The sequence below is a fragment of the Schistocerca piceifrons genome, chromosome 2, assembly GCF_021461385.2.
Source record: "Schistocerca piceifrons isolate TAMUIC-IGC-003096 chromosome 2, iqSchPice1.1, whole genome shotgun sequence".
Classification (NCBI taxonomy): Eukaryota; Metazoa; Arthropoda; class Insecta; order Orthoptera; family Acrididae; genus Schistocerca; species Schistocerca piceifrons.
In genome coordinates this window covers 698700895-698727897 of record NC_060139.1, presented here as the reverse complement: position 1 = coordinate 698727897, position 27003 = coordinate 698700895, and the positions used below count along the sequence as shown (strand labels likewise).

General features: G+C 42.6%; 1 protein-coding gene across 3 annotated transcripts in view; it reads left to right on the top strand.

Moving 5' to 3' along the window:
• Nucleotides 1-27003, top strand: part of LOC124777287 (maestro heat-like repeat-containing protein family member 1) — a 274758-nt gene that overhangs the window by 54242 nt on the left and 193513 nt on the right. For all 3 annotated transcript variants that reach the window (XM_047252633.1, XM_047252635.1, XM_047252634.1), the window contains exons 10-11: nt 17061-17180; nt 17269-17515. In XM_047252633.1, coding sequence (XP_047108589.1) covers nt 17061-17180; nt 17269-17515 — 367 coding nt within the window. The remainder of the gene's footprint in view (nt 1-17060; nt 17181-17268; nt 17516-27003) is intronic.

Genomic DNA, 27003 nt, shown 5'->3' with positions numbered 1-27003 from the left:
GGAAAAATCCACTGTGTGTATCTGATCTGTGATGTATGTAGATGGTGCCTGTCAGGAGCGATTCTAGAAGTCGGTCAAGGGGGGTGGCCTAATGGGACGGAGAGGTGGTGGAGGGGGTGGGGGGGGGGGGGGAATGGAATATGGCTTAACGAAAGGAGAGTTGGGGTCCTCTGCCGACAAATTGGTAAAATTTGGTGTTGATTAAAGTAGTTTTATAGTAACTGTTTTGGAGTTCAGGATAAAAAATGTGTGTTAATAAATAATAAGACGTGTATTTTAAGTTAAATGATATTTATTGGTTTAAACAGTAAGCTACTTGCCGCTCTTATTCTTTTGTTAAAATGTGTTTGAAATACATTGCAACCTATATTGCTACATAATTAGAAAAAAAATTGATTGAATCTGATGGAGTAATATATTTGCTGATTTCTGAAGTCATTTTAACCAGTGTAATGTGATGCTCAATTGGGGGGAGGGGGGGGGACTATAACCCCATAGACCCCCCCCCCATCTTCTCCCTTGCCACTGCCCCTGGTGCCTGTGCAGTGGCGTAAAACAGCAGAGGCAAGGCACGAAATGGTGAGTGCAGTAGCAATTGCTGAACAGCAACATTTATGCCATGGTGACACCCTGTGAAGGTGTCATGAACGTCCGAGAGAAAACAGCCATATTACAATGTAACCACTGAGGACAAATGAAGACTGTAAATCTTAGACCTTGAGTTGAGTTTGGGGTGTGATCAGATGTAATGAGTTATGTATTTAAAGTTATGAGTTATTGATAATTAGATGTGTATTCACAATTGGTGTAATTAGTTGAAGGAATACAGCATATTATCGTGGAAGACACATTCATCATTCTGTAGATGGAAATAGTGAGACACGCTCTTGAGACCCCCCAGGGGTCCACAACTCTTTTTGTGGATACGTGCGTAGCGAGCACGGGACCCCGAGCTAATGTGGCCCTCCTTCTCTTCCGGGCTGCATACCTTCCTTTTCCGCATCCTTCCCCATCCCCCATCTTCGCCCCCCACCCCCTCACCTCCACCTCTTTCCTTCCCTTTCTCTCTCTCTGGGAGTATGTTTTGTGCCTACGTCCAGAGACGAATGCTCAAGAATGTAATACATTCTTCATTTTCTCTGCTTGCAAGTCTTCATCCTTCCTTTGTCCTTCTGTTTTCCTTACCTCATCTCTTTACCCTTTTCTCCGCTGCGGCGTTTGAGACCTCTCTTCTTCCCTTTCCCTTTCTTTGTTTTTCCCTTTCTCGTATTTCCTCCCTGTGCGTGTCTGAAGGCCGACCCAAGCATTTCAATGCGTAGCCGGTGACGGGGTAACGCATAATTCCCCACCCCGGGTAGACAGGTAGGACATGTACTTAACCCCTGGTAACGGCCAGGCCCAGGGAGGGATGATTAGCCAAGCTGATACTTTCCGAAAGTGCCGATTCGTCCCTCCATCCGTTTCTCAGGAGGTGTGCCCTGAAGTGTGAACAATCACCTAAGGTGGGAGTGCCCTCAGAGAGGGCCCCCACAAGGGAGGAGCGCGCCATCGGAGACGCCGGTAATCATGGGGGATACTTCCACAATGGTTTCCTCATCTTCCACTATGTCTGCTCACAAGTGTAAGTTCACTGAGTCTCAGCCACAGACAGTTCTTCCATCATTGCCACAGTTCCTTGTTGTATCTCGGTCTGACAAAGGTCACGACTTCTCCACGGCCAACCCTTTTATTATTCAGAAAGGTGTTGACGCAATTGCAGGTCCTGTAAAGTCTTGTTTCAGATTACGGAATGGCACCTTGTTGTTAGAAACAGTCAGTGCCCTCCAGGCACAAAAATTGCTGCGTACTACACTGCTGCAAATGTTCCCTGTCCGGGTGGAAGTGCACTGCACTTTAAATTCCTCACGTGGAGTCGTTTATACACGCTCCCTCAACGGATTGTCCGACGAGGAAATTCAACACTACCTGTCTGACCAGGGCGTAACGGCTGTTCATAGAGTCATGAAAAGGGTTGACACGAACATCATTCCAACCCATACTGTCTTCTTGACATTTGACAGAGTTCAACTCCCATCAAACATAAAAGTGGGCAATGAGATAATTTCCGTTCGCCCTTATGTCCCAAACCCTACGCGTTGCTATCGGTGTCAGTGGTTCAGTCATACCAGCCAGTCCTGTTCCAACCCAGCCAAATGTGGTACGTGTGCCAAGGATGCCCATGAGGGTGCTTGTCCACCTCCATCCCCTCATTGCATCAACTATATGGGTGACCACGCAGCTTCCTCTAAAGATTGCCGCATTTTTAAAGATGAAAAGCTCATTCAGGAAATCAGAGTGAAGGAAAAGGTGTCGACCTTTGCTGCTCGAAAATTATTCGCCAGTCGAAAGCCCACTGTGCCTCAGACAGGAAAATACAGCACTGTCCTTGCCTCTCCTCGGCCAACAAAGGAGGCGGCCACGCAGACTTGTGATCTCACCTTTAGTGCCATGGTCGTCAGATCGGCCAGCGCAAAGATTGCCCATTCAACCTCCCCACTTTCGCCTGCTCACTCTATGGCTCACCCTTCATCAGGTTCTGCTAAATCTCGAGCCCAAAAGTCAGACACCCGTACTTCCAAAAAAGAGGCTACTCGTGAAGATTTTTTACGTACCCCAACTTCACAACTATTGGTTCCTCCTTCATCTAAACATCCTGTTTCCAAGAAGGCTAATAAGAAACCCAGTTCCTCTCCTTCTCCCCCACGGCGTGTCTCATCTACAGCACCACCTGGCGGTAGCCGCCCTCGGCCATATTGTGTGTCACCGAGGCGCACTGCTGGCGGCCGATCAACAGGCCGATCGCTGGTGGCAGGAGCTGCTCCTGAACAACAACCTATGCATCAGGATCTTCTGCCTTCAGCTGAATGCCGTTCCACACTGTCGGTCGCAAGCTCTGAGCAGTTGTTGAGTTGACGGCAACCTTGGTCACATTCTTCCATTTTCTGTCCACCCTATGTCCATTATCCATTGGAATATCTGCGGCCTTCGAGCCAATCGGGATGAATTGTCGATCCTCTTATGATCCTACTCGCCGGTCATCTTCTGTCTTCAGGAAACAGAGCTGTGTCCCCACAACCGCTTTGTTTTCCCCCATTTTCAGTCAGTCCGATTTGATCTCCCCTCTGTTGAAGGCACTCCAGCACATGGAGGACTCATGATCCTTCTCCATGATACTCTCCATTATCACCCAATCCAAGCAGTCGCTGTCCGTCTTTCCCTTTCTGGATACACCTTCTCTCTTTGTACTGTATACATTCCATCGTCCACACCAATGGCACGAGCTGATCTCCTTCATCTTCTTGGTCAGCTTCCACCCCCCTATTTGCTGGTTGGGGACTTCAGTGCCGAACACCCACTTTGGGGATCTCCACATCCTTGTCCGCGTGGCGTACTATTGATAGACGTCTTCCACCAAGCGGATCTTGTTTGCCTCAACACTGGGGACCCTACATTTTTGTCTGCCTCCACGACAAATTTCTCTCATTTGGACCTTTCGGTCGGTACTGTTCCGCTAGCTCAGCGCTTCGAATGGTTCGCTCTTGCTGATACACACTCGAGTGACCACTTTCCATGTATCCTTAGATTGCAGCCACAACTGCCGTATATGTGCCTGCGACACTGGAAGTTTACCCAAGCCGATTGGACACTTTTTTCGTGTCTAGCGACATTCGATGACCGTCACTTTCCTAGTGTTGACGATGAGGTCACTCATATTACAGACATTATTCTTACAGCTGTGGAACGTTCAATACCTCGCACCTCCGAATTGCCCCGGTGCTCCCCAGTTCCATGGTGGAACGAGGCATGCCGTGACGCAATACGTAAGCGGCGACGTGCTCTTCGCATTTTCAGACACCATCCTACTTCGGCCAACTGTATCCGCTATAAGCAGTTCCATGCGCGATGCCGTCGCATCATCTGTGATAGCAAGAAGGCAAGCTGGGACTTCTTTACTAGCTGATTTAACATCTTCATCATACCATAGTCTGCATTACCTCCTTCGCCTTTATAATCGAATTTGGACTGACAGTACTTTTCCCAGACGATGGCGGGAAGCTATCGTCGTTCCTGTTCCGAAACCTGGAAAGGACAAACATCTAGCTATCGCCCCATTTCTCTCACGAGTAGTGTATGTAAGGTTTTGGAGCATATGGTGCATTGCCGTTTAGCTTGGTGGCTGGAGTCCCACAGTCTTTTAACACCTGCCCAATACGGTTTCCGAAAGCATCATTCTGCAGTTGACCATCTTGTTGCTCTCTCCACTTATATCATGAACAATTTTCTCTGGAAACGCCAAACAGTAGCAATCTTTTTTGATCTGGAGAGAGCATATGATACCTGTTGGAGGACAGGCATCCTCCGCACACTGTCCTCTTGGGGCTTTCGAGGTCGGTTGCCCCTTTTTCTTCGCAAATTTATGGCAGCGTGCACATTTAGAGTGCGGGCTCCGTGCTAAGTGTTGTACTGTTTGCCATTGCCATAAATCCAATTATGGATTGTCTCCTTCCTGATGTCTCGGGCTCCCTCTTTGTGGACGATATTGCGATCTACTACAGCTCTCAGCGGACCAGCCTTCTTGAACGATGTCTTCAAGACTGTCTCAATAGCCTCCACTCTTGGAGCATCGAAACAGGCTTCCACTTTTCTCCCAGTAAGGCCGTTTGTGTTAATTTTTGGTGTCATACGGAGTTTCTTCCACCTTCCTTACATCTAGGACCTGTCAACCTTCTGTTTTTGGACGTCGCTAAATTCTTGGGTCTTATGTTTGACAGAAAACTGTGCTGGTCCTCCCACGTTTCCTATCTTTCGGCTTGCTGTCTGCGATCCCTCAACACCCTCCATGTCCTGAATGGTACCTCCTGGGGAGCGGACCGAGTGGTCCTTCTCCGCCTCTATCGCACCTTAGTGCGCTCGAAATTGGACTATGGAAGCATAGTTTACTCCTCTGCTCGGCCATCTATTCTTCGGCGTCTCGACTCTATCCACCACCGTAGATTACGTTTAGTGTCCGGAGCTTTTTACACCAGCCCTTTGGAAAGCCTTTATGCTGAGACTGCTGAACCTCCACTGTCCAGTCGGCGAGCTGTCCTTCTGAGTCATGCCTGCTAATCCGGCCCATGACATTTTTTTCGACGCCTCCTTGGATTTAGGGTATGCAGGCTGCCCTTCCTCCCTACTACCACCGGGGGTCCGCTTCCGTCAACTGCTCCATTCTCTTTCCTTCCGCTTTCCTAAAACCTTCTTGACAACTTGGGGTACAGCACCGCCTTGGCTCTGTTCCCGGACCTGCCTACTCCGTGACCTTTGTCAGTTTCCCAAGGATGGTACCCCTTCACTTGTTTATCGCCGGGCATTTTCTGCTCTATGTGCACAAATGAAGGAAGCCACATTTATTTACACTGATGGCTCAAAAGCATCGTTAGGTGTAGGGAGTGCCTATATTGTTAGCGACGCCCCAAATCGATTTCGGCTTCCCGACCAGTGTTCGGTTTATACTGCGGAGCTTTACTCTGTTCTCCAGACTGTCCAATACATCCATCGCCATCAGCGGATACAGTATGTTATCTGTTCAGATTCTCTCAGCTCTCTCCTCAGTCTCCAAGCTCTCTACCCTGTCCACCCTCTGGTCCACCGGATTCAGGACTGCCTCCACTTGCTCCACTTGGGGGGTGTTTCTGTGGCGTTCCTCTGGATCCCAGGACACGCTGGTATCTGTGGAAATGAAGTGGCCGATATAGCGGCCAAGGCTGCAGTCTCTCTTCTTCGGCCAGGTATTTGCACGATTCCCTTCGCCGATTTAGGGAGTGTTTTATGTCATAGTGTTGTTCTTTTATGGCACGCACGTTGGTCGACACTTCCCAGTAATAAATTGTGGGACGTGATAGGTCTTCCCTGTGCTTGGACCTCTTCTTCCTGAACGCGTTATCGGGAGGAGGTAATTTTAACTAGACTCCGGATAGGGCACTGTCCTTTTAGCCATCGACATCTTTTAAGTGGCGATCCTCCCCCACTCTGTCCCCATTGCTCTCAGCTGTGGACGGTAAGACACCTTTTAATTGAGTGCCCCTATTTTACTCTGTTACACGCCCGTCTACAGCTGTCGCCTGATATATCTTCCATTTTAGCAGATGCGTTCTCAAGTTTATTGGTGCCAGTGAGATGACGTCAGTCATTTGAAGCTCTTTTTGGGGACAACCAACCCCCTTCTATAGTGGTTTTTTAAGCTTTCCTTCTGTTTTTAGTTTCTCCAATTTTTTGTAGTTTCGTTCCCATTGCTGCTGGTTTCCAGTTTCGTTGTTTTACCTTTTCCTAAGTCACAGACCGGTCGCTAATGACCGTAGCAGTTTTGCGCCCTAAAAAACAAAACAAAAACACTCTTGATACACTCTTACAGCACCACCATGTCTATAGATGAAGTTGAGAAGGGTAAGTTCATGCATGGCTGTGGAACGGAAGAGATGGCTCACGAGAACAAAACAAAAGGGCAATCGTATTTGAAAAAGAACAGTGAAAGGTAACTTAGACCACATCAAACTGACGTATCTGCCATGCCATGTTCCCTACTTGATGATGTGTTACAGTAAAGTTGCAATACACGCATATGAAAGGGAAACACTCAACCCTCCACCCATCCTGATTTTTCAGATATGTTTATGATAATTTTTAATCTGTTCACAAGGCATTGAGATATTGCAGTGGTTCATTGACCATATGAACAGTATGTGTCCAAACATAAAATTTGTGGCAGAGGTGGAGAAGGATAGAAAGCTACCTTTCCTAGATGTGTTGTGGAATGGAAAACATATGAATGACTTAGCACTTTTGTATAATGAAAACTGATGCATGCAGACCAGTATCTCAATGGACACAACTTTCACCATCCAGCTCAGAGGAGAGCTATGCTGAACACTCAACTTTACAGAGCCAGGACAAGTGGCACCTCAGCTCAGAGATAAATCATCTGACACTGGTGTTCAGTAGGAACAGGTATTTGGTCCATGATATTAAGGTAGCACAGTCAAGAAAACAAAGTTGCAGTTCCATTTGATGAAGCCAGGAGGACCAACTCCTAGTGCAGTTCCCATTCCGCAGTGCAGTATCTAGTAGGATAGGTAAAATCCTAAACAGGCAAGGAATCAGGCCAGTGTTTCACCCATCCAGAAAAATTAAGGAAGTGTTGCAACCTGTTAAAGATTATCTCAGCTTGAACATTACAGGGATTTGTAATACTCATTGTGAGTGTGGCAGCAGTTATGTGGGCAGTGTGTACGGACTGTTGCTGTGTTGAACATCTGCATCAGCTGAAGTACAGTTATTTAGAAAAATCAGCAGTGACTGAGCAGTCTGTTAGATGTTTAAACATATAGGAATTGTGGCACACACTTCGAACTACTGGGACTGTGATTAGCAAAGCAGTGGAAATTAGACTCTGTGATAAAAACTTCAGTATTCACAAGTTATGCTCTTAGCACTGCATGGAAGTGTGCACATTGATAAAGAGAGAGAACAGAAAAAGATTTATCGTTGATTACAATCTGATGCGAATGATGGCACTGCTAGTGGTGTTGGATAGAGTGAACAAACATAAACTGTGAGCTTATAGGGTCGCATATCAGTACATGCCATTTTCTTGACATTACCAAGAAGTAATCCAGCCAATCAGATGCCATTGTTTCGATATCAAAATGTGAGCCTTGGCAGTTTCACAATGGTGAGACAAAGCCTTTGACAGTGATGATTGAGGTAGTCAGTGACAACTTGGGATTTTATCTGAATTTGATGTGGCAAGTTTAATGAGAACTTTTTGTCCATGGTCTCTGTTGCAAAAGACTTTGTAACCACTCTAGTCATAAATGTCTATAAAGGAAGATGATTGGGAGGCAAGAGTGGCACTTGCATCCCCTTATCCCCTGGAATCCGGAATTCAGAGTTCTTATTCGTTGGAGGGTTCTCATATATTTCTGCAAGTTAGTAGACAACCATCAGTTATCTGTAATATAATAAGCCTTTTTTATCATGTATATAATTTAATTCTTGTGGCATGACACATCTCTAAATTGACCAACACGTTTATATAAAAAAATAACTGTTCTAGAATCTTACCCCCTCTTCCCTACTGAAATAAGTTTCTGCAGATGCCCGTGACTGTAGCCCATGACTGTAGTGTCAGTTTATTCCACTAAAAATAGCAGAAATGTGGAGCCCAATGAAGCACTTCTTGTGCATGAGGCAACTAGCAATGCAGGACCTTTAAATAATGAGGCTCTCAAAAATAATTACACCACAGGCTGCTTTAACGATCTCTTCCCTGTGGTGGATCTAATGAGTGGAAAAGTGATATGGGGCTCCACAGTGCCTGCCCCCCCCCCCCCCCCCCCCATCCTCCAGAAGTGTCAGTGTATTCTCTTCAGCACTGTTACAGGCTTGCTGTTTGCCAGTGATATCATAGTATACTCTCATACACTTGCATACACAGCTTACTGGTAAGTGGTAATGATTTGCTATCCATTGACCAAATCTCCATCTGGATAAACCTAGCAGATCATGCATTGATTGAAAAGAAGCTATGGAAAATGATGCTCAGTGAGGCAAACCATGTACTGTATACACTGCCTGCTGTGTTGAAGTATGGTGATAGATTCCAGGAATGGGTGGAGCACATTATGACTCCATCACTTAGTGACATATGCCTTCATTGCAGTCTTCAGGCCACTTACAAAGACATTGTGTTTCCTGGTGGAATGAGGTGTGCCAAAATGCTATAAGGGCAGGTCCAGATGCCAAAAAATTGAGAGGTTCGAAATCCCAATAGTAATATGCAGTGGAAAATCCAAGTATTTCCTAGGAGACATAGCCTACAGAATGGAGGAAGATTTTCCAGAATTTAGTACTACTGTAGCTAGACTACAGCTATTCATTATTACAGAACTACTGTGGAAAGAAGCAGCTGTGACTTTTGTTCCTACAAGAAACTTTAAGTCTTGTCATAGAGATATAGTAGATGGATTCATTATTGTCTGTGGCTTATACTACTACCTTCTCTGTCTGCATACAACAAGTGAAGGAGGGCAATATTCTGCTGGGTATCAGAACATGAAATGCATGATGACAGGTGCAGTAGATGAAGTTGTCTGTACAATTTTTATAAGTAAAGTGTTCCTATGTTCAATGACCTCACTGTTGAAGAAAATGGCAGTGTGTTTATGGATGGTAGAATAACAGAAAGTGAGGGACAAAAAGATGCAGTCAGCAAAACTAGCTAAACTAACATGATGGGGGACAGTTCTATGATACATGAATTCCATCTCCAGCAACAGTGGTTAACAGCATGTGGTGCTCCTTTTTTATTGCTCTTCATGAAATATATTTTGTATTTCATTTGCAGACAAGATGCCATCCTTTTAATTGGCTATAGACTTGTCGTCTGATTGAGGTGATAATTGTGTGGAACAGAAATGCATATTTGAGAAAGAAGTTTGTGTACTCTTATTTTATTGTTTTCTTTTAATTAATAATTTTTTTTGTGCATTTAGCTTTTTTATGACAGGCAGCACTTAGATGGGCTGATCATTCAATTTCTATGTATTCCTTAGTTTTGTCTTAATTGGCTCAGTGCCTATGATCTTATATTCTATGGATAAACCTATTATACTTAATTTATGAAATTTTACAGTAGGAAGTAATTGAGGAAAGATATGTAGGTACTAATTTCTTGTTTTATAGAATCTGCCAGAATATCACACACACACACACACACACACACACACACACACACACACACAAACCCTTGAAAAAATTATAGTTATAATGTAACAAACAACAAATAACTTTTTTGTTACAAAAGCTTACAGTACAAGCAAATGGAATTAGAGATGTTTCAAATGTTTTTCATTTGATGTATGCAATCTTGAGAAAACAGATGATCTGTAGAAAATGGAATGACATAAGAAACAACAAATAAGAATAAGGAGTTTTTATTAACTGAAGGCTCACCTTATAATATTATACTCCTGGTCACTGTCAAAGGTGAAAAGCAAGTGAATGATTAAAGGTTGAATTTAAATAACCTTACTTTTAAGATTTGGTGTTTCTTACCAAAAGATCCATGAATAGTATGTGAAAGTGGAAATGATACAAAACTACACGTAACTTCTTAGTTAGATCTAAAATAATCCCATGGATGATGTGATCCTGCTAACATTACAGTAGTTGTTGTGATGGCAGTGTGTGCATGGGTGGGCAGTGAGTGGTGGTTGTGTATAGTTGAAGGGCCACTCTTAACAAGCAAATAAGGGCGTAAAGTTTAACAGGGTATTGTTCAGAAACTTGAGGGTTTTTTTCTCTAGTGCCCCTTCCATGTTTACTTTTTTAGTGGAGTATTTATCAATCCAAAATAATTAAAGATTAATTTTCAATGTGACATCTCCCAAAGCACTTGCAATGTATTGTCAGTACTGCTTAGTGTTCGATAATTTCTACTGGTAGTATTTTGTATGAGTTGATTTGCAGCCATGAGTGAAAGTGGTGCAGTGCATGCCATTATAAAGTTGTTTGCCACTGGAGCCAGCTTGTGCTTCAGCAAAGCAATTCTGCCATATGCTCATACTGAAGCAAGGAATTGTTGAACACTTTGGATGCTGTTACCTACAGTTTGTTTGAGGTTATTCTCTGTGTTAATATACTATTTCATTTGGCCTGTCTTCAGAGAACAAGTCGCAGGTTGTTAGATGTTTGCATTAGTGGGCCATTCATTTTTACTTCAACATCCAGAAAACCAGTGATGCAATGCATTAAACTAATCTATAAAATGTGAAACTGCACTAACCTGCAAAAGTTGTGGAGCATTGTCTCGACTGGAATTACTGGTTATGCACAATCTTGGAGCCTTTCTCAGTGTGTTGCCACTCAGTGTCACTAAATACAAAAAAAGGTCCAACAGTGGAATGTAAAAGCAGTAATATAATGAAACTGAAGAGGCAGCAGCTTAATTACTAATTTATTCATTTAAACCTATGTGGTATCAGCTGGAATAGCATAGTGCATCACTCTTAGGATTTCTCAGTGTCTTTTCAACACAGATGTGTGGATACTGTCATAAAAATTATATGAAATGGATTTCATCTTGCAGTAAATCTGGATATAATTTCTCAACAAAATTATGGTTTCTGTTGTTTGGCAGAGAGAAAATTTTTAAGGATAATTGGAGATGTAAGGCCATTTTGATGAGAGCATTACATAATTTTCTTTGTGATCATTTCGTTTGTGTTAGCAACCTTCTTTTCTAAACTCGAGGTTGACTGTCTTCCTGATTTCGGGATATCAGCCATAATGCCCATAGTTAGCCACTTTAACTTACAACCCCCAAGAGCTCAGCATTTGTTTGGCGTGTATGGTCTTGGTGATTCCTGGATCCTGAGCTGGGGACTGGTAACTGCTGCCAGTCCTCTGTTACTGTAAGCTCCGGGCACACTTCAGCCATCACTGTGTGGTGCGGCAGTGAAATGTTGTATGTTTTGGAGAACAGAGGCCTTGGCTTCACTTCCTGGACTACGAGGAAGGTACACACACTGTAAAAAAAAAAAAAAAAAAAAAAAAAAAAAAAAAAACCTCAAAGTGTGGGTCAGTGTTTGTTTCTCTAGCACCTTATGGGATCCCTACGGAGCAGACTCATCAAATAACTACTCCTGAAAGGACGGGTGGACTGTCAGGTAGTACCTACACCCACTCACCAGAGAGAGCTCGGTTGGTCAGTTCTCCCAAGTAGTAGTCTCAGAATCATTGTAAGAGGGCATTAGTGTGCCATAAAACATTCATTGAAATCAAGAGAACAGGGGAACCTCCTATATTCATAAGGTGTTGGAGGCTATTGCTGGGTCCCTAAAAAGTATCAAATTACTTTGTAATGCAACACTTCTAGTTGAAAAGCTAATTCAGACCAAGTATCCATGCTTCTGGGATGTAAGGCCTGAGGTGAATACCCAGTTGAAGCTGACTTGCATAATACCCATAAATTTTGTAAATGTGTGGTTATCTGCTCTGATATAATGAAGATGGACCCTGCGGAGTTATGTGAGGAATGAAAAAATGTGGGGATCACGGAACTACAGAACTATATGTGGAGTGTCAGTGGCACATTGAGAAAATCTGCAACATTTATTCTAACTTTTAGCACTCCAGAATTAACTGAACACATCTCTGCAGGCTATATCCATCTTAAGATTCGCCTGTTTGTTCCTAACCCAGTGCGATGCTTTCAAATGTCAAAGATTTGACCATAACAATGTGGGATGTAATGGGTGGGCTACATGTAGAAACTTTTGAGGGTCAGCTCATGAATCAGGCAATTCTTGTTCACCTCCTCTGAAATGTATAAACTGCTTTAGGTATGGAGTATGGAGCAGAAAGTGTGAGGTTTACAATGAGAAAAGGAAAATTCAGGAGTTAAAAGTTATGAGAAGCGTACTACTCTATGGTGAAGTTAAAAAATCCTTCAAAACTATGCAACCTCCAGTTTTTGCTACTTGTTTTGCATTGCCCCTTAAGAAGCCAATTACGAAGTCTGATGCCTCCACACAAACTCAGGCCAAAGATTCTAAAAACACATGCACCTGTCAGTGTACTTGTGGGGAAATGTTACACCTGAACCAGAAATCATTTGAAAGCTGTCAACCTAAGCCACATACCACTGCCCACCATTAGAAGCCTATGTTATCCCCTGAACCCAAACAACCAAGTAAAGAAAAACTCCTTCAAAAAGTAATTCAAAGTTGAAAAAAATGACAGTGAAACCTTTGGATTTTTGAACTCTCTCCCTCTCAGATGGAGACTTTGTTCTTGAGGATATGGATTTCCAATTGGAGAAACCGGAGAGCCGGGCACCGGCTAACGTTCCTCCTGACCTCCCCCTAAATCACCGCCTCCAAGGAAGAAAAATCAAGACTAACCATCGCTTATCAGTGGCTCCCACAGGGACTTCCATGTTGCGGTGGAATTTAAATGCATATGGATTACATTTGGAAGAATTACAACTCCTGGTCCAGGAGAAACCGTTCTGCTTACAAGAAACTCATTTTAAAGTCACCGACACATCTGCATTAAGGGGTTACCACACCTACAGGAAGGACGATATTACTGGAGACAGTGCAAAGGTGGAGTGGCTGTTTTCATTGATGACAGATGCTACTCCTTTTCTGTCCCTCTTACCATGGCCACAAAAGCAATTGCTGGGAAAGATCGAGCACCATTTAACATTACAATGTGTTCTTTATGCCTTCCATCTCGCAATCCTATGGATGCAGACATACTAACAGAACTCTTCCTGGCACTTCCACAGCCATTCCTCCTTGTGGGGGACTTCAACACACACATTGTGCTGTAGGGGTTGGCTATCACTTGCTCCAGGGGTCGAATTATCAAGCCTCTCATCCGTTCACAGAATATCTGCCTCTACAGGGCATTTTTCAGCCATTGATCTTTGTTTTTGCTCCCTGGCTGTTGCAGACTTGGTTCAGTGGGAAGTGGCTACAGATTTACATTCTAGTGACCACTTCCCATTGTGAATCTGTCTGCCAACTCGGACAGTGGTCGACAGGAGACCACTACGGTGGATGATTCAAAGGGAAAATTGCTTGCTGTATGGTCAACAGGCTATTTTTTAACAAAAGGATTGTGCACAGGAGACAGTGTCCCATATCACTTTTGAGATCTAACAGGCTGCCACAGAGTCCACCCCCAGCCTAGCAGCCACATCAGGTGGCAGCCTGTGCCTTGGTGCCATGATGACCTTCAATTGGCAATCAGGGCCAGACAAACCACTCTACGGGACTTTAAATGACATTCAACTACAGAAAACCTTTGAGGCGTCAGATCTGCAAGAGCACATGTGAGGTGAATGATAAGAATGGAAGAGGGATTCCTGGAAGGAATTCGTGACTTCCATTAATTGGTCCACCTCCACTGTGCAGGTTTGGGAATCAACAAGGCGGATTTCAGACAAGAGCAGTACACTTCCCACTATGGCCTTGTCAAGAAATGGGGTCTTGGTGGACATGCCTAAAGACATGGCTCGAGTTTCAGCTGAACATTTTTTTACAGTCACTGCATCAACCAGACAAGCTCATGCATTTCAGGTGTTCCGTAGGACTGCAGAGATGAGCAAGCTCCATTTCTTCTCGCATAATGAGAAATTCTACAACCTTCCATTGTCCATGTGTAATCAGCTCTGCCCATGGCCAGAGACAGTGTTCCAGGACCTAATGAAATTCATTTTGCCATGCTCCATCATCTATGCCCTGAAGCGAAAGGACAGCACCTCTCCTTTCAGTCAGATCTGGTTTGAAGGAGAGTACCCCATGACTTGGAAGGAGGCAATATTAATTCTATTAGGGAAACCACGCAAGGACCGTAACACACTTAATAGTTACTAGAGTGTAGCCCTTACCAGTTGTATGGGTAAGACCCTTGAATGCATGGTCAACCACCACCTCTTCTGGCTGCTTCAATCATGAAGTCACCTGAGCTGCTCCCAGTGTTGTTTCAGATGCTACCGTTCCACCCTTGACAATTTAATTCTTCTGGAAACGGTGGTACACGAGCCATCCTTATGCCAAAACCATTTGGTTTGTGTGATTGTTGACCTCAAAAAGCATATGACACCACTTGGAGGTACAACATTCTTCACCATGGGGACTACATGGATGTCTGCCACTTCTTATCCAATCCTTCCTGGAGGACAGGCACTTTGGACATCATGTTGCTCATTCCTTTTCTGACTGCTGTGTTCAAGAGAAAGGGGTTCCCCAAGACAGTGTATTCAGTGTCACATTGTTTGCCATCGCCATCAGTGGCATTTCCTCCACAGTGAGAAGCTCTGTCAAATCTGTTTGCGGATGGCTTAGCAGTTTTCTACTCTTCCTCTGATATTACAGTGATGACGAGGCAGCTACAGCTGACCATCAGGAGGTGGGAAACCTGGGCGAAGAACACTAGATTACGATTCTCAACAGAGAAGACGACGTATCAATTTTAACCATGCATGTCGAAGTTTTGACCAACCATTGTCCACAAAGGAGGACAATATTTTATGTTTTAAGGAAGCTGTGTGCTTTCTGGGTTTATTATTTGACTTGAAATTAACTTGGCTCCCACACAGGAAAGATCTACAAATAAAAGGCTTTCAGTCATTGAATATTTTGAAATGCCTTAGTGGAAAAGCATGGGAAACAGACAGGTCTCGCCATTTGCAGTTTTATAGGGCACTTGTTCAGTCACTTTTAGGTTATGGCAGCATGGTCCATGGATCAGCCTGTATTTCCTACCTCAAGATGTTGGACGCTGTCCACCATGAAGGGATTTAGATATCAGCTGGAGCCCTTTGAACCAGCCCAGTTCAGAGTCTATGTGCAGAGGCTGGTGAACCACCACTTTGGATTTGGCGGCATATCCTTTATGCTTGACGGCACTGAAAACTCGGCGACCTCTCAGTCATTGGCATTTAGTGCAGCTTTGAATGGCTTTTCAGGAATCAACCCCATGCGACCAAGCCATCGGGAAACATGCTACTGGCTGTCTCAAGGACCTGGATCTACCAGACCTCCGAATACGCAGCCAGGGATGGAATGCGTTGCCGCCTTGTTGTCTTCAGAGGCCCAAAGCGATTTTAGGCTGGATGTGGTACAAGAAAACTTGTACTCCAGATTACGTTTTTACAAATTTATTTTCTTCCATTTTAAGTATGGACCACAGTTTTTTCATTGGTTATACAGGTGGATCCCAGCAAGAGAATGTCCTTGATTGTCCCACTGTTTTCCATGATAGGGTTTTCAAAGTACATCTTCCGGAACAGTTTACAAATTATGATTTGGAGTTGTGTGGCATTATGATGGCACTGGAGAGGATTCACAGACATCACTGTGCATAGTTTCTTGTCTGTTCCAACTCGCTTAATGCACCAAAAGCACTTCATCAAATGCATTGATTCAGTGCATCCATGACTGCTTACAGTAGTTCCAACACCATGACAAGGAGGTGAATTTTTTGCTGGGTACTTGGCCATATCGGGACACAGGGAATTGACATGTCCGCCAAAGGCACCGAGGAGGCATGTCAGGATGGTTTTGTCTGTCAATTCCCCATCCTAATGCAAGCCATCATCTCATTTTCTGACAAATGCATCATGTCTCAGTGGGAGACTGAATGTTTGAAGGTTACAGAAAACAAACTGTGGTCACTCAAATCGATCACACAGGCAAGATGGACTTTGTCAGCCTCACCACTGGAAGGAGGTTATTCTTACCAGGCGGTGCATTGGACATAGCCCTTTAACACATGGCTTCCTCCTCTGGTGGGAGGTTATTCTTACCAGGCGGTGCATTGGACATAGCCCTTTAACACATGGCTTCCTCCTCTGGTGGGAGGATCCACCACTCTGTGGGTCTTGTAGTGTGTTGCTTTCAGTTCAGCATATTTTGGCAACACGTGTCATATATACTGATGTCAGGGCAGCACTCAGTTTTGATGCAGATGTGCCCACCATCCTCACCAATACTGATTCTAGTGTTACGAGAGTGGTGACATTTTATGAACTGTCAGGCCTCTTTCCTAAATTGGCAGGGAAGGAAGGCAGACTTCAATACATTAAAAACTGCTCGGCATGGGGGGACAGCCTTCGGCTCCACCCTTGAGATTGGCATGGTGCTAATGACTGTGATTGTTGAGTGCCCCTCACCTAAAATCGTCATCGCCATCAACATCGTCATTGATGTCGACATCGGCATCATCATAGTCATCATCATCATCACAATCATCATCTTACAGCATTCTAGTATCTTTGAAATAATACTGCACATCAATAAAGTCTACTTCATGTCAAAGAATAGTTCAATCTACAGCAGATGAAAATGTATAAGTAACATATAATTACTAACAAAAAGCAAATAATAGCTCATACACAGCAGAAATATGCTTTGTTTAAAAACAAACAGATATAGTTCACTATAAAAATTCTTCTAATTCCACTTCAGGTTAAAAAGGCAGTACTGAAAACAATTGTTGCACTGGCATATAAGGGACACCTTAATGGAGAAACTGGAATGGAATTTATTGAATATATTGTTAGGAACAGCCGTTCGTCTTCCACTGATGTAAGTATAGTAACTGCTAATTTATACTGTTTTTCATACCTGTAGTTTTTGGTTGTACTGAAGCTTTGTGATGTATTAATCTCTGCAGCAGGCTGCAAATTACACAGATTCAGAAAATGTTTTGGAAGATCTCTCGCATACATGTGCCAGTACATTGTATCTGCTTACTACAACTGTATCTGAAGTGGAAGGAACTCTTTGGCCACTTCTGATGAAGTGCTATTTATTAAGTGAATACACTACAGCTTGTACTCCAATTGCTCGTTGCCTTGCTCATTTGTCTTCCAAGGACTGCTGCGAGAAGATGTTGTCTGGAGGAATGGGGAACGAACACAGTAAGTGGAGAAAGTTATCAATAATGAAATATCTTTTTAATTAAAAATAGTGCTTGCTTCTGTTGTTGCATGTTGTTGTATAGTTATTACATTTCTGCTGTTGGATTTGAAAAGATTTAGTATCAAATATTTGAGATGGAGTTTACGTGATGGTATTCCTGTAATTTCCCCCCCCCCCCCCCCCCCCCAACCTTATTCCAAATCTTTTGAAAGGACATTCCAGTACCTATTGACTTGCAATTTGTCACAACTTACTGTATGAATGGTTCACAGCACTGTCCTTCCATGGAGAGTTCATTTTAGAATGCAGCCATTTCTTAAAACTTGAAGTGGAAAGGTAATGTAATCACTGATCTTTGTGGTAGGGGTGCTACGACACAGCTCAAATTCAGAATTTTTCAGAAATGCTTCGGTTTAGCACTGCTTTCATGCTACAAGAGGGAGAACAAGATCCACTTCTCCCAGATTCATTCAAAAACATTTGCAAGATGACTTAAGCATACCAATATATAATTTTTCAAAGATCCCAGGTTTGAGTCCTGGTCTGGCACATAGTTGTATTTTTCCAAGAAGTTTCAAATCAGTCTATTCTCTATTGCAGATTGAAAAGTCATTCCCAATTCAGTCTGTAATTGTACACTCAACTGTAAGTACAAATTGAAGTATTTGCTATGCAAAAATTCTGATGTTGTGAATCTGGAACAAAGGGAATGAGTTGCTTGGTAGGAGAAGTTTGTGCCTTATTTTGAATCTCATTGAGTTAGTGACTTTATCGGAATGAAGTATCTTCCATAACACATGCTCCATATGTGCTTTGTGGGACATATGTTGGTTGATGACTGTAATATTTTGACTTGGGGGAGTGGAGGAAAGGACATACACCAGGGTGTCTCTTGGACTTGATGCCATTATGAAATGTGACATCAAAACTGTGGACTGTGTAAATGTTATTAAGTGTCAATGTCACAGTTTTTGGGTTTTGGTACAGCATTGTTCTTGCCAGAATCTTCTGATCCAATATTTTGGCCTTCTTGTTAAGGTCTTCCAGGAACTCTGTGTGCACTGTGCCATAAACTGCAGATTTTTAATGTCTACTATACATTTAAATGCAGCTGTTTTGCATTCCAAATGTGGACCAACATCTTCTTAGATGTGTTACATTTTTGGATGCTCAATGTGTATACAAGATCTACAAAGTATTTGGTATTTCACATGTATGACAGAGGCCTTATATTGTGCCTACTAGAACATGAGCTGCACAGAACTTGGTAATGTTGTGAGTTCTGTTAGTGTTCCATAGAGAAAAATAAATTCTGGATAATTTTTTAATTTGTGATGATATAATTTCAAATATTGCACAGAAAAGCAATACAGCTCTAAACTTGGAAAGATGTTTGTGAATGTCAGTGTGTAGATAGTAATGATTGACTCTGAATACAGCCAGGAAAGACAAAGTGGCGAATGCTATTTGGCTTCCCCCCTAGTGGCTGAGGTTTTTTTGTATCTAATTTACAAACAAAGGAACCTAAGCCGTTGCAGTGCTGCTTCCTTCTTTTGTACAAACTCTAACTTTCAGGCTATCATCTCCCAAGTGGCTACAAATCTTTTGAGGGTACTGGTATAGTGAGCTTAGGACCTTGAGCCATTGCAGTACTCCTTCCTTTCCTATGATGTAATACTATTCTGTGACTGCATCTTCACTTTGACTTGGTCTCTGGGATGGCTTCCATATTGACAATTTGGCTTTTATATCAGTCACTGACTGAGGTTACTTACTTAAACATTTTTACATGGTTATTACACTTTTTCAGCTAATGTTTGATTGGCCCCCAGAAGCAGGTTTGGCTTTAAATTTTTTCAAAATTTTCTGGTAGTTTGGGCCTTGCAAGGAATGTCGCTCATAGTGGTGCTCATTGCACCGAAGTTACATTCTGCCATAAGCACTTTGTGTGCCCAAACCCTAACACAGTAGCCAACACAACATTGACACATGAGCTTTATGGACCATGGGACAGGTCATTCATCCTCTCTTTCTGATCCACAATCAAATAACCCCAAACCAGAGTTAGGACTCTGCAAGGAGAACAATAGTAAAAAGAAGAAAGGGAACAAAGAAAAACTGATGGTGAAGATGAACCTAATGGCTTCAGTTGCACTGGACCCCCCACCCCTTCCCCCTCTAATGACCCCTCTCATTACAGAAATTGAAATTGTGCATCCCTACACAACAAATAGTACAGTCAGAGACTGAATGTGACCCATCTTCTTGCCTCTTTGCCACTACTCCTGGCTATCGCTACAACGATGATGGATTGAAATGTAATGGTCATTTTCACCACCTAATGGAGCTCTGACATCTCCTTTCCTTTTATGCAGAAATATTTATAGTCCTTCAGGAACCTCCCTGAAACATATCTGACACAATCACTGACAATTCATAGAGTTGACCCTGAAAGGTGCATCAGGTGATAGGCACATTGCAGCTTGAGTACACTTTTAGTGATCGTGTTTCATTCAATACATCATTAGTGACTTTGACTATTCACATACATACAGCTATGGATTTTACTCTGTGTAACGCCTATCTACCTCCAAACAGGGTTCTGACATGTCAGGAGATATTGACTTTAACCATGAGCAATCTCCATACCCTTTACTCCTCTTGGAAAATTTCATTGCCCACAACCCATTGCGGGACGGTGATATTACATCGAGTTGATGTACTCTAATGGAGCAATTAATCACAAGAATGACTTGTGTTTACTAAACAGTGTCATACGTATTCTTGTGTGTATATGAGCTACACGTGCAAACAATAATTTGGTTTGCAAAGCACTTAGGCAATAAAGTAAAAAAAATTCCACAAATATTGTGTATGCCTATGCTGTGGATTATTTGTTAAGGGTAGAGTTGTCACATTTGAAATTATGATAAATTAAGCAAATTCATAATTAGTGGTGTAACTGATTAATGAAGAGTGTGGTGCGGCCCAAACAATTTAGGGCAATAAAAATGTAGTGTCAAACATTGGAATTAAACAGATATAATAGCACAAAAGACTATAACTGCTTTGGGTTTTTCTGAAATGTAATTGTCATTCCTTAAGTTGTATTCATCATTCGGATTTGCTGTTCTTGCATTGGTCATGTTTGCAGATACAGATTACTGGATATGAAGTTTGCCTGTTATGGAAAACACTCCTTTCTTTTCTATAAACCCAAAAATGTTTTGAGACCTTTGTGCTATTCTCAGTGAGTCTTCATTATTAACTTCTCAATTTTACATTGTAGGGAAACCTAACTATACTTCTGTGATCAACACATTGACAGTTAGCTCCTAAATAATGAAATTGTGTGGGATATGGTCCGAATATAATTTTTACAGATTTAGGTGTACACCACATACAGGGCGAATCACCTAAACTTTGCACTGCAAATATTGCGGAAGCGGAAAGTGCTATTGAAGAAGTGTGGTTTTCACAGAATGGATTAGTAGTCAGGGGCTCATATTGTTAGCCAATAAACAGATTATAATAATACTTAGAAGTTGTATTTTTCTGCAAACATACATTTTTTGAATGGAACAGTGCCCATTGACATTAACAAACTAAAAGTAGGATAAATTAGAATGTCAGTGGTGTTAGTTGCAGGAATCTAGTGTGTCATTTATGAGATATCGTATTTTTAAAACTTTGAATACACAGTCCAAGCTGTAGGTCATGACTGGACGATGGCATTTGTCAATTCAGAAAAAGCTGACATGCTCATGGTGTATGGAAAATGTAGGAAGAATACAGTTTGTTCTTGTATGGTGTATGTGGTAAGATATCGCAACAGGTGTTGACAATCTTGGCAATTATTTATCAACCTCTTCAGCAAACTATGTGAAAGTGGTAGTGTGACACCTAGACAACGTAACAGGAGGAGACAAGTGATGACAGAAATTAATGTTCTTGCTGCCTTTGATGTTGATCTGCACATTAACTCCCATGCAATCGCATGGGAAAGGGGCATGAGTGAGGCAAGTGTCCTATGCACTCTCCATTGACGTAGGTTTCATCCCTGTCACATCTTTCTCCCACAAGAGCTGCATGGAAATGATTATGAGAATCATATTAATTTCTGTACATGGGCACTAAGACATGATACTCCAGAAGTATACGCAACAGGCCATTTCACCTACACATCCTAATGGCAGTCCATCTGCAGCAACAGACTGTATTACAGTGTGCTCAGTGTATAGTAAGTGCTCACTGAACCTATATGAGCTACATGTCAATGTCCTTTTATAGTATTTGGGGAGAGAACAGATAAAAACATTGGTAGCCTACATCCATCGGCACTCAGCAGAAAACCCTGATGACATGGCAGTAACGTACAAAACTATTTATTGAACAGTCCATAGTCTGGCAGGAATACTTAAAATCAAGACTGTAAGTGCTGCAACTTCAAATTCCATGATTAGCAGTGAAGTTATCTCTCCAAACAACCTATAAGCTTACATATCCAAGTCCATAATAAACAACAGTGCAGGGGACAAGTTGCAAATCGACACTTCTGTGCCAGAGGAGAAGATACTAGTAGTAACTGAATGTGACATGACAGTAGTGTTGGTAAGGAGATTTTATAAGAGGGCCACACAAGGGGATGCAGACAGTAAGTCTCGACCAGCACACAAAGTTATACTTGTGTTACAACAGAGGCTGTGCTATGTTAAAATACACAGAGCAGGTTGCCTAACGAAGCCTTAAATTTCCCTGGACTACCATGCTACAGATGTTTGCATTGTGGACACGGTAGGAAGCAAGTAATAGCCAAACATGAGACAATCACAGGGTTGGTACACACGGCATTAATGTATGTCTAAAAGGAGCAGTTCCTGTATGTGTCCACTACTAAGGAGCTTATAATTAAATGGATAAAACATGGCATCAGTACTTATCACTAGAAGAAGTTAAACATAGATTGGCTTACAATAATTTCAGTTATCAAGGAGCTCGTGCATCATCAAAAAATAGGCAATATGCAAACATAACAGCAGTACAACCAGTCAATATGCAGTATTTCCTCCATTACCAGTGCCTGTGGCTGTCTGCCACCTCACTATGTTCAGCAAGTGCAGCTCCCTCCAGCTGCCGTACATACATACAGTACAAACCACCTCAGAATCTTACCTGAATTTACTGGCTGTATACAGGCTACCCAAAGCTCCAGTCAGATACTGGTACTACATCTCTATTGCAACAGTTTGGCTGTACACATTTTGTGGTGGGATGACTTCAAAGCCCATCACACAACATGTTGGTGCAAGTATGATGATTGCAATGATGGGCTATTAATGACAATCCTAGAAGACAAAAACCTAGTGTTCCTGAATGACAGATACCTATAGGAATAACCTCACACCATTACAGACAAGCAAGAGGCCTCAACTTCCTATAGCAGAGAGACTAAGCAACAGAAGGCCTGTTTGGCCAATTGCTGTGTTTTACAGTCTTTTTGCTGTGCCTATCTGCGACTCAGGATCTTCGCTAAATGGTGAGTAGCAACTATCCTTTTCATAATATTGTCATTATTCCACCCTGGAGTTCCCATTGTTCACAGTGAATCATGTGGCACTACTAACCACCTGGAAAGTAAAAGTAGACAGTTTAGGTTCCAATTACCTACCACTTATTCTGATTTTACATATTATGGTGGAAGAACCATGCTGGATCTACACTGCACAGAGATGGAAAATTGAGAAAGCTGACTAAAATAAATATATTGACAGATTAAAAATGAGCCTTCCACAATTACACACATCTGAAGATCCTAGTCCCCTACTATTCCAAAGTAACATGGTGCATTACTATGGCCATGATAGGGGCAATTTCTCAACAGGAGCTAATTTGCATTGCAAACAGAGCCAATCCTATTGGTGTGGAGACAAATATCAGAGAGCCATCAACAAACATAGTGAAGCACTGAAAAAATAAGAGAGATAGTACCCAACAAAAATATACCAGCCTGCAAAAAATACAGTTGGAAACCAAGGAGTTTTTGAAAAATAAGAAGAGGATGAGTGCGAAAAAAACTCTGCTACTCTTTAACTAAGGACACTACAACGTCAAGTGTGTGGAAGAAGATGAAGAGTTGGAAGAGACCCTCGATGCCTCACCGTAACAATTCCATATCTATGAACTGTGTTCTGGAACAGATGCTACAAAATGAGTTCCTCCATTACACAGCTGCCTATCACAGAGCATCCAAACACTTGATGGTAGTCACCCTCTCAGTGATTGAGCTGCAGAGAGTGTTCTCCTTTGTTAAAAATGCTGCTCCCAGACCAGATAATATCTACTCTACAATTTGCTATCATTTCTGTCATATGAGGGACAATGATAGTACTCAGTATGTAAAATAAAATGTGGTATGAACATATTGAGCTCATGGAGATAGCCAGAGTGATACCTATGCTCAAACTAGGGAAGAATTCTGATTCACTAGCATCGTACCGATCAATAACATTACTACAATGTCTCTAAAAAGTGCCAGAAGGAATAGTCAAATTCTGGTGTTTTAAATACTGTGACCTATTCCGTAGTTATCAGGTGCATTTTGACAAAGGGGAAAGGTACTGAAGATGTCAAGTACCCTGTATCTGGCGGCGAAGCTCTGAGTACAGCTGCTTAAAAAGATGCTCTGGCCATTCAGTCACATGCAGTGAGGTCATGTCAATTGTGCATCCTCGTGTGAGATACATGCATGACACCACACCTCAGGGAATGGCAAGCGAAGGAAGAGCTCGCTCGCTTGCACCGTGCTGGTGGGAGATTCAGAAGAGCCATCTCCTGCTTAGCTGTGAGCAGGATGCAGTGTGCTGGGGGACAATCAACGAATATGCCATCAATAGCACAATCCTCCTTCCCCCCTCCCCCCCCCCCCCCCCCCTAAAAATTGCACACTATCATTGCATAGTGAGGGTGCAGGCAGTCAGGCAGTGATGAAATGGAGCCCTATGCCCTGCTGCTGCTGATGGGGTTGACTGTGATGTGATGACAAATGGCGCCAGTCAACCCATGTGCCAACGTTCATCTTGCGAACCACTGGGAACATCTGCCAAGAAACCAGAATTCCATCCAATGGCACAGGTGGATGCAGGATTGGCACTGCTAAGGACGCAGAACACTGTACAGCTGGTGCAGGCTCGATGCCCACGACGGCTATAACAGCAAACAGTGTTGGGTGCAGCGGCCGTGGCTGGGGAGGCGAGCAGCAGCAATCTGCATACCAGTTGTTGGGAGACCCATGCACCTGGACATTAGGCACTGGCAAGGACTGCTCAGAAATGCAGCAGGTTGAGTTGCAGGTGGCATGTGTGAAAAATGAAAACCTACTGCAAGATCACTATAATTATAGAAATGAAATTGGTTTTGGTGCCATTGATGGGTGTCTGATGTGCCGTGCATGGTATGAGTACAGCTAGACATCTGAGTGAAGACACTGATTCGCAGTTGTGAGGCTTGTTAGAGATACATTAGAAGACTTTATCCTTCATGCGAACTTCATTGCGGAGGTAGCATTAGAAACAGAATAGCGAGGGTGAAGAGATGCAGCAGACTGCAGTGGCAACGGCCCAGTAATAGTTCTGCTTGTGAAACAATCATGAGCAGGCATAGTGCAACAGGTGCTCAGAAACAACAAGAAAGCATTTTCTCTCTAATGTGGAGCATGAAATATTGTCATCTCGTCCTTGAAAGTGTGAATGAAACATTCAGTATCATTGTTAGATTGAGGAGAGAATGATGTCATTCATTTATGTTGAATTACATTTTATTGGAAAAAAATGTTGAAATTTCAATGAAGAAAATTGTGGACCATTGTCTGAAACAATTGTTTGTGATGAACCACCTAAGCAATAGACAGAAGTGAGTCCTTTAATAGTGCTAGCACTAGTAGTCGAATGCATTGGAATAACAAAAGAATATTTGCCATATGCATTGACAATAATGAACCATTTTGTGACCCAAAATAGATCAGCAAAATCAGTATGTATACATTGCCAAACACCATCAGGTGAAAGCCAGTTGAAAACTTCTTTGTGCGGTGCTGCCTGATCATTTGTGTGTACATGGTAGTGGGTGATCATATTTTCTGTTTCTTTATCTAGCCCGAGCCAAATGCAATCAAAAAAATGGTTCAAATGGCTCTGAGCACTATGGGACTTAACATCTATGGTCATCAGTCCCCTAGAACTTAGAACTACTTAAACCTAACTAACCTAAGGACAGCACACAACACCCAGTCATCACGAGGCAGAGAAAATCCCTGACCCCGCCCGGAATCGAACCCGGGCCAAATGCAGTCCTGCCATGCTAATGCTAGTGCTTAGTTCTAATGATTCCCCAGTGTTCTCTATATAACAGTTTCAAAACATTGTTGCAAAGATGATGGAATCAGGACTAGTGTTTGTTCTTTAGGAGAATGCAATAAAATTACATCATTCTGAATAGAGACGCTGTTGAATTGTACATGGTATTTGCGACTATTGTGTCTGCGACTGATTTTGGATTATGCGGCCAATCCAACTAAACATAGTACTTGAGCAATTGTAGCAACTGAACATGTTCAGTAGTCTGTGAGATTCATTAAGAATCGATGGGAAAAGCTTGCTGTGCTTGCAAATCAGAATGATTAATTTGGAGACAAGAAACCTCAGATGTGTCAAAACCTGGATAATTTCCCTTAGGTAAGGGAGACAGTTTGCACGTTGAGGTGTATGATGAAAAAATTTCATTTTGGCAATTGGAAAGAAGTAGTGATAAACATTGCAATTTCTGAACTGTACTATCAGTTACATCTTTTGCTAGATGAAAAGGAGCAGTCAGAGGCTCATGATTGGTCACAAGATAAAATTTTTGACCCACAGATATTAATGAAATTATGGGAGACCATGAATTATGGCTAAAGCTTCCTTTTCCAGCTAACAGTAATCGACTGAGACCTTGTTAAACGTCTCAGACACAAATGCTACATGGCATTCTATGGTGCCCACTTTGATTTTTTTGTCAACCCAAAATCAGTTGAAAAGATGTGGAATTTGTTGTTGGACATCATGGAATATTCCCACTTCAGCCCTTGTAGCTTCCTGAAGTTCTGATAGCAGCAGCACTTTACATAGCCTTCAAAATGGTATCTGTAACAGAGGTGCATTTCAAGCAAAGAACTGTGATTGAATTTCTTTTGGTGGAAAACCAAAGCATTGCAGATATTCATATGTGTTTGCAGAATGTCTACAGAGCCCTGGCAGTAAAGAAGAGCACAATGAGTCATTGGCTGAGGCGTGTGTCATCATCACGACAAGGTCAAACCTGTCCAATGTCCCACATGCCTGCTGGCCACACACAGCTGTGCTGCCCCCACGAAATTGAAGAAATGAGATCGAACATGTTCGTTCCCACAAAAATGCAAATGAATTTCTCATTTTCTGTTACAGTGGAAGGTCTC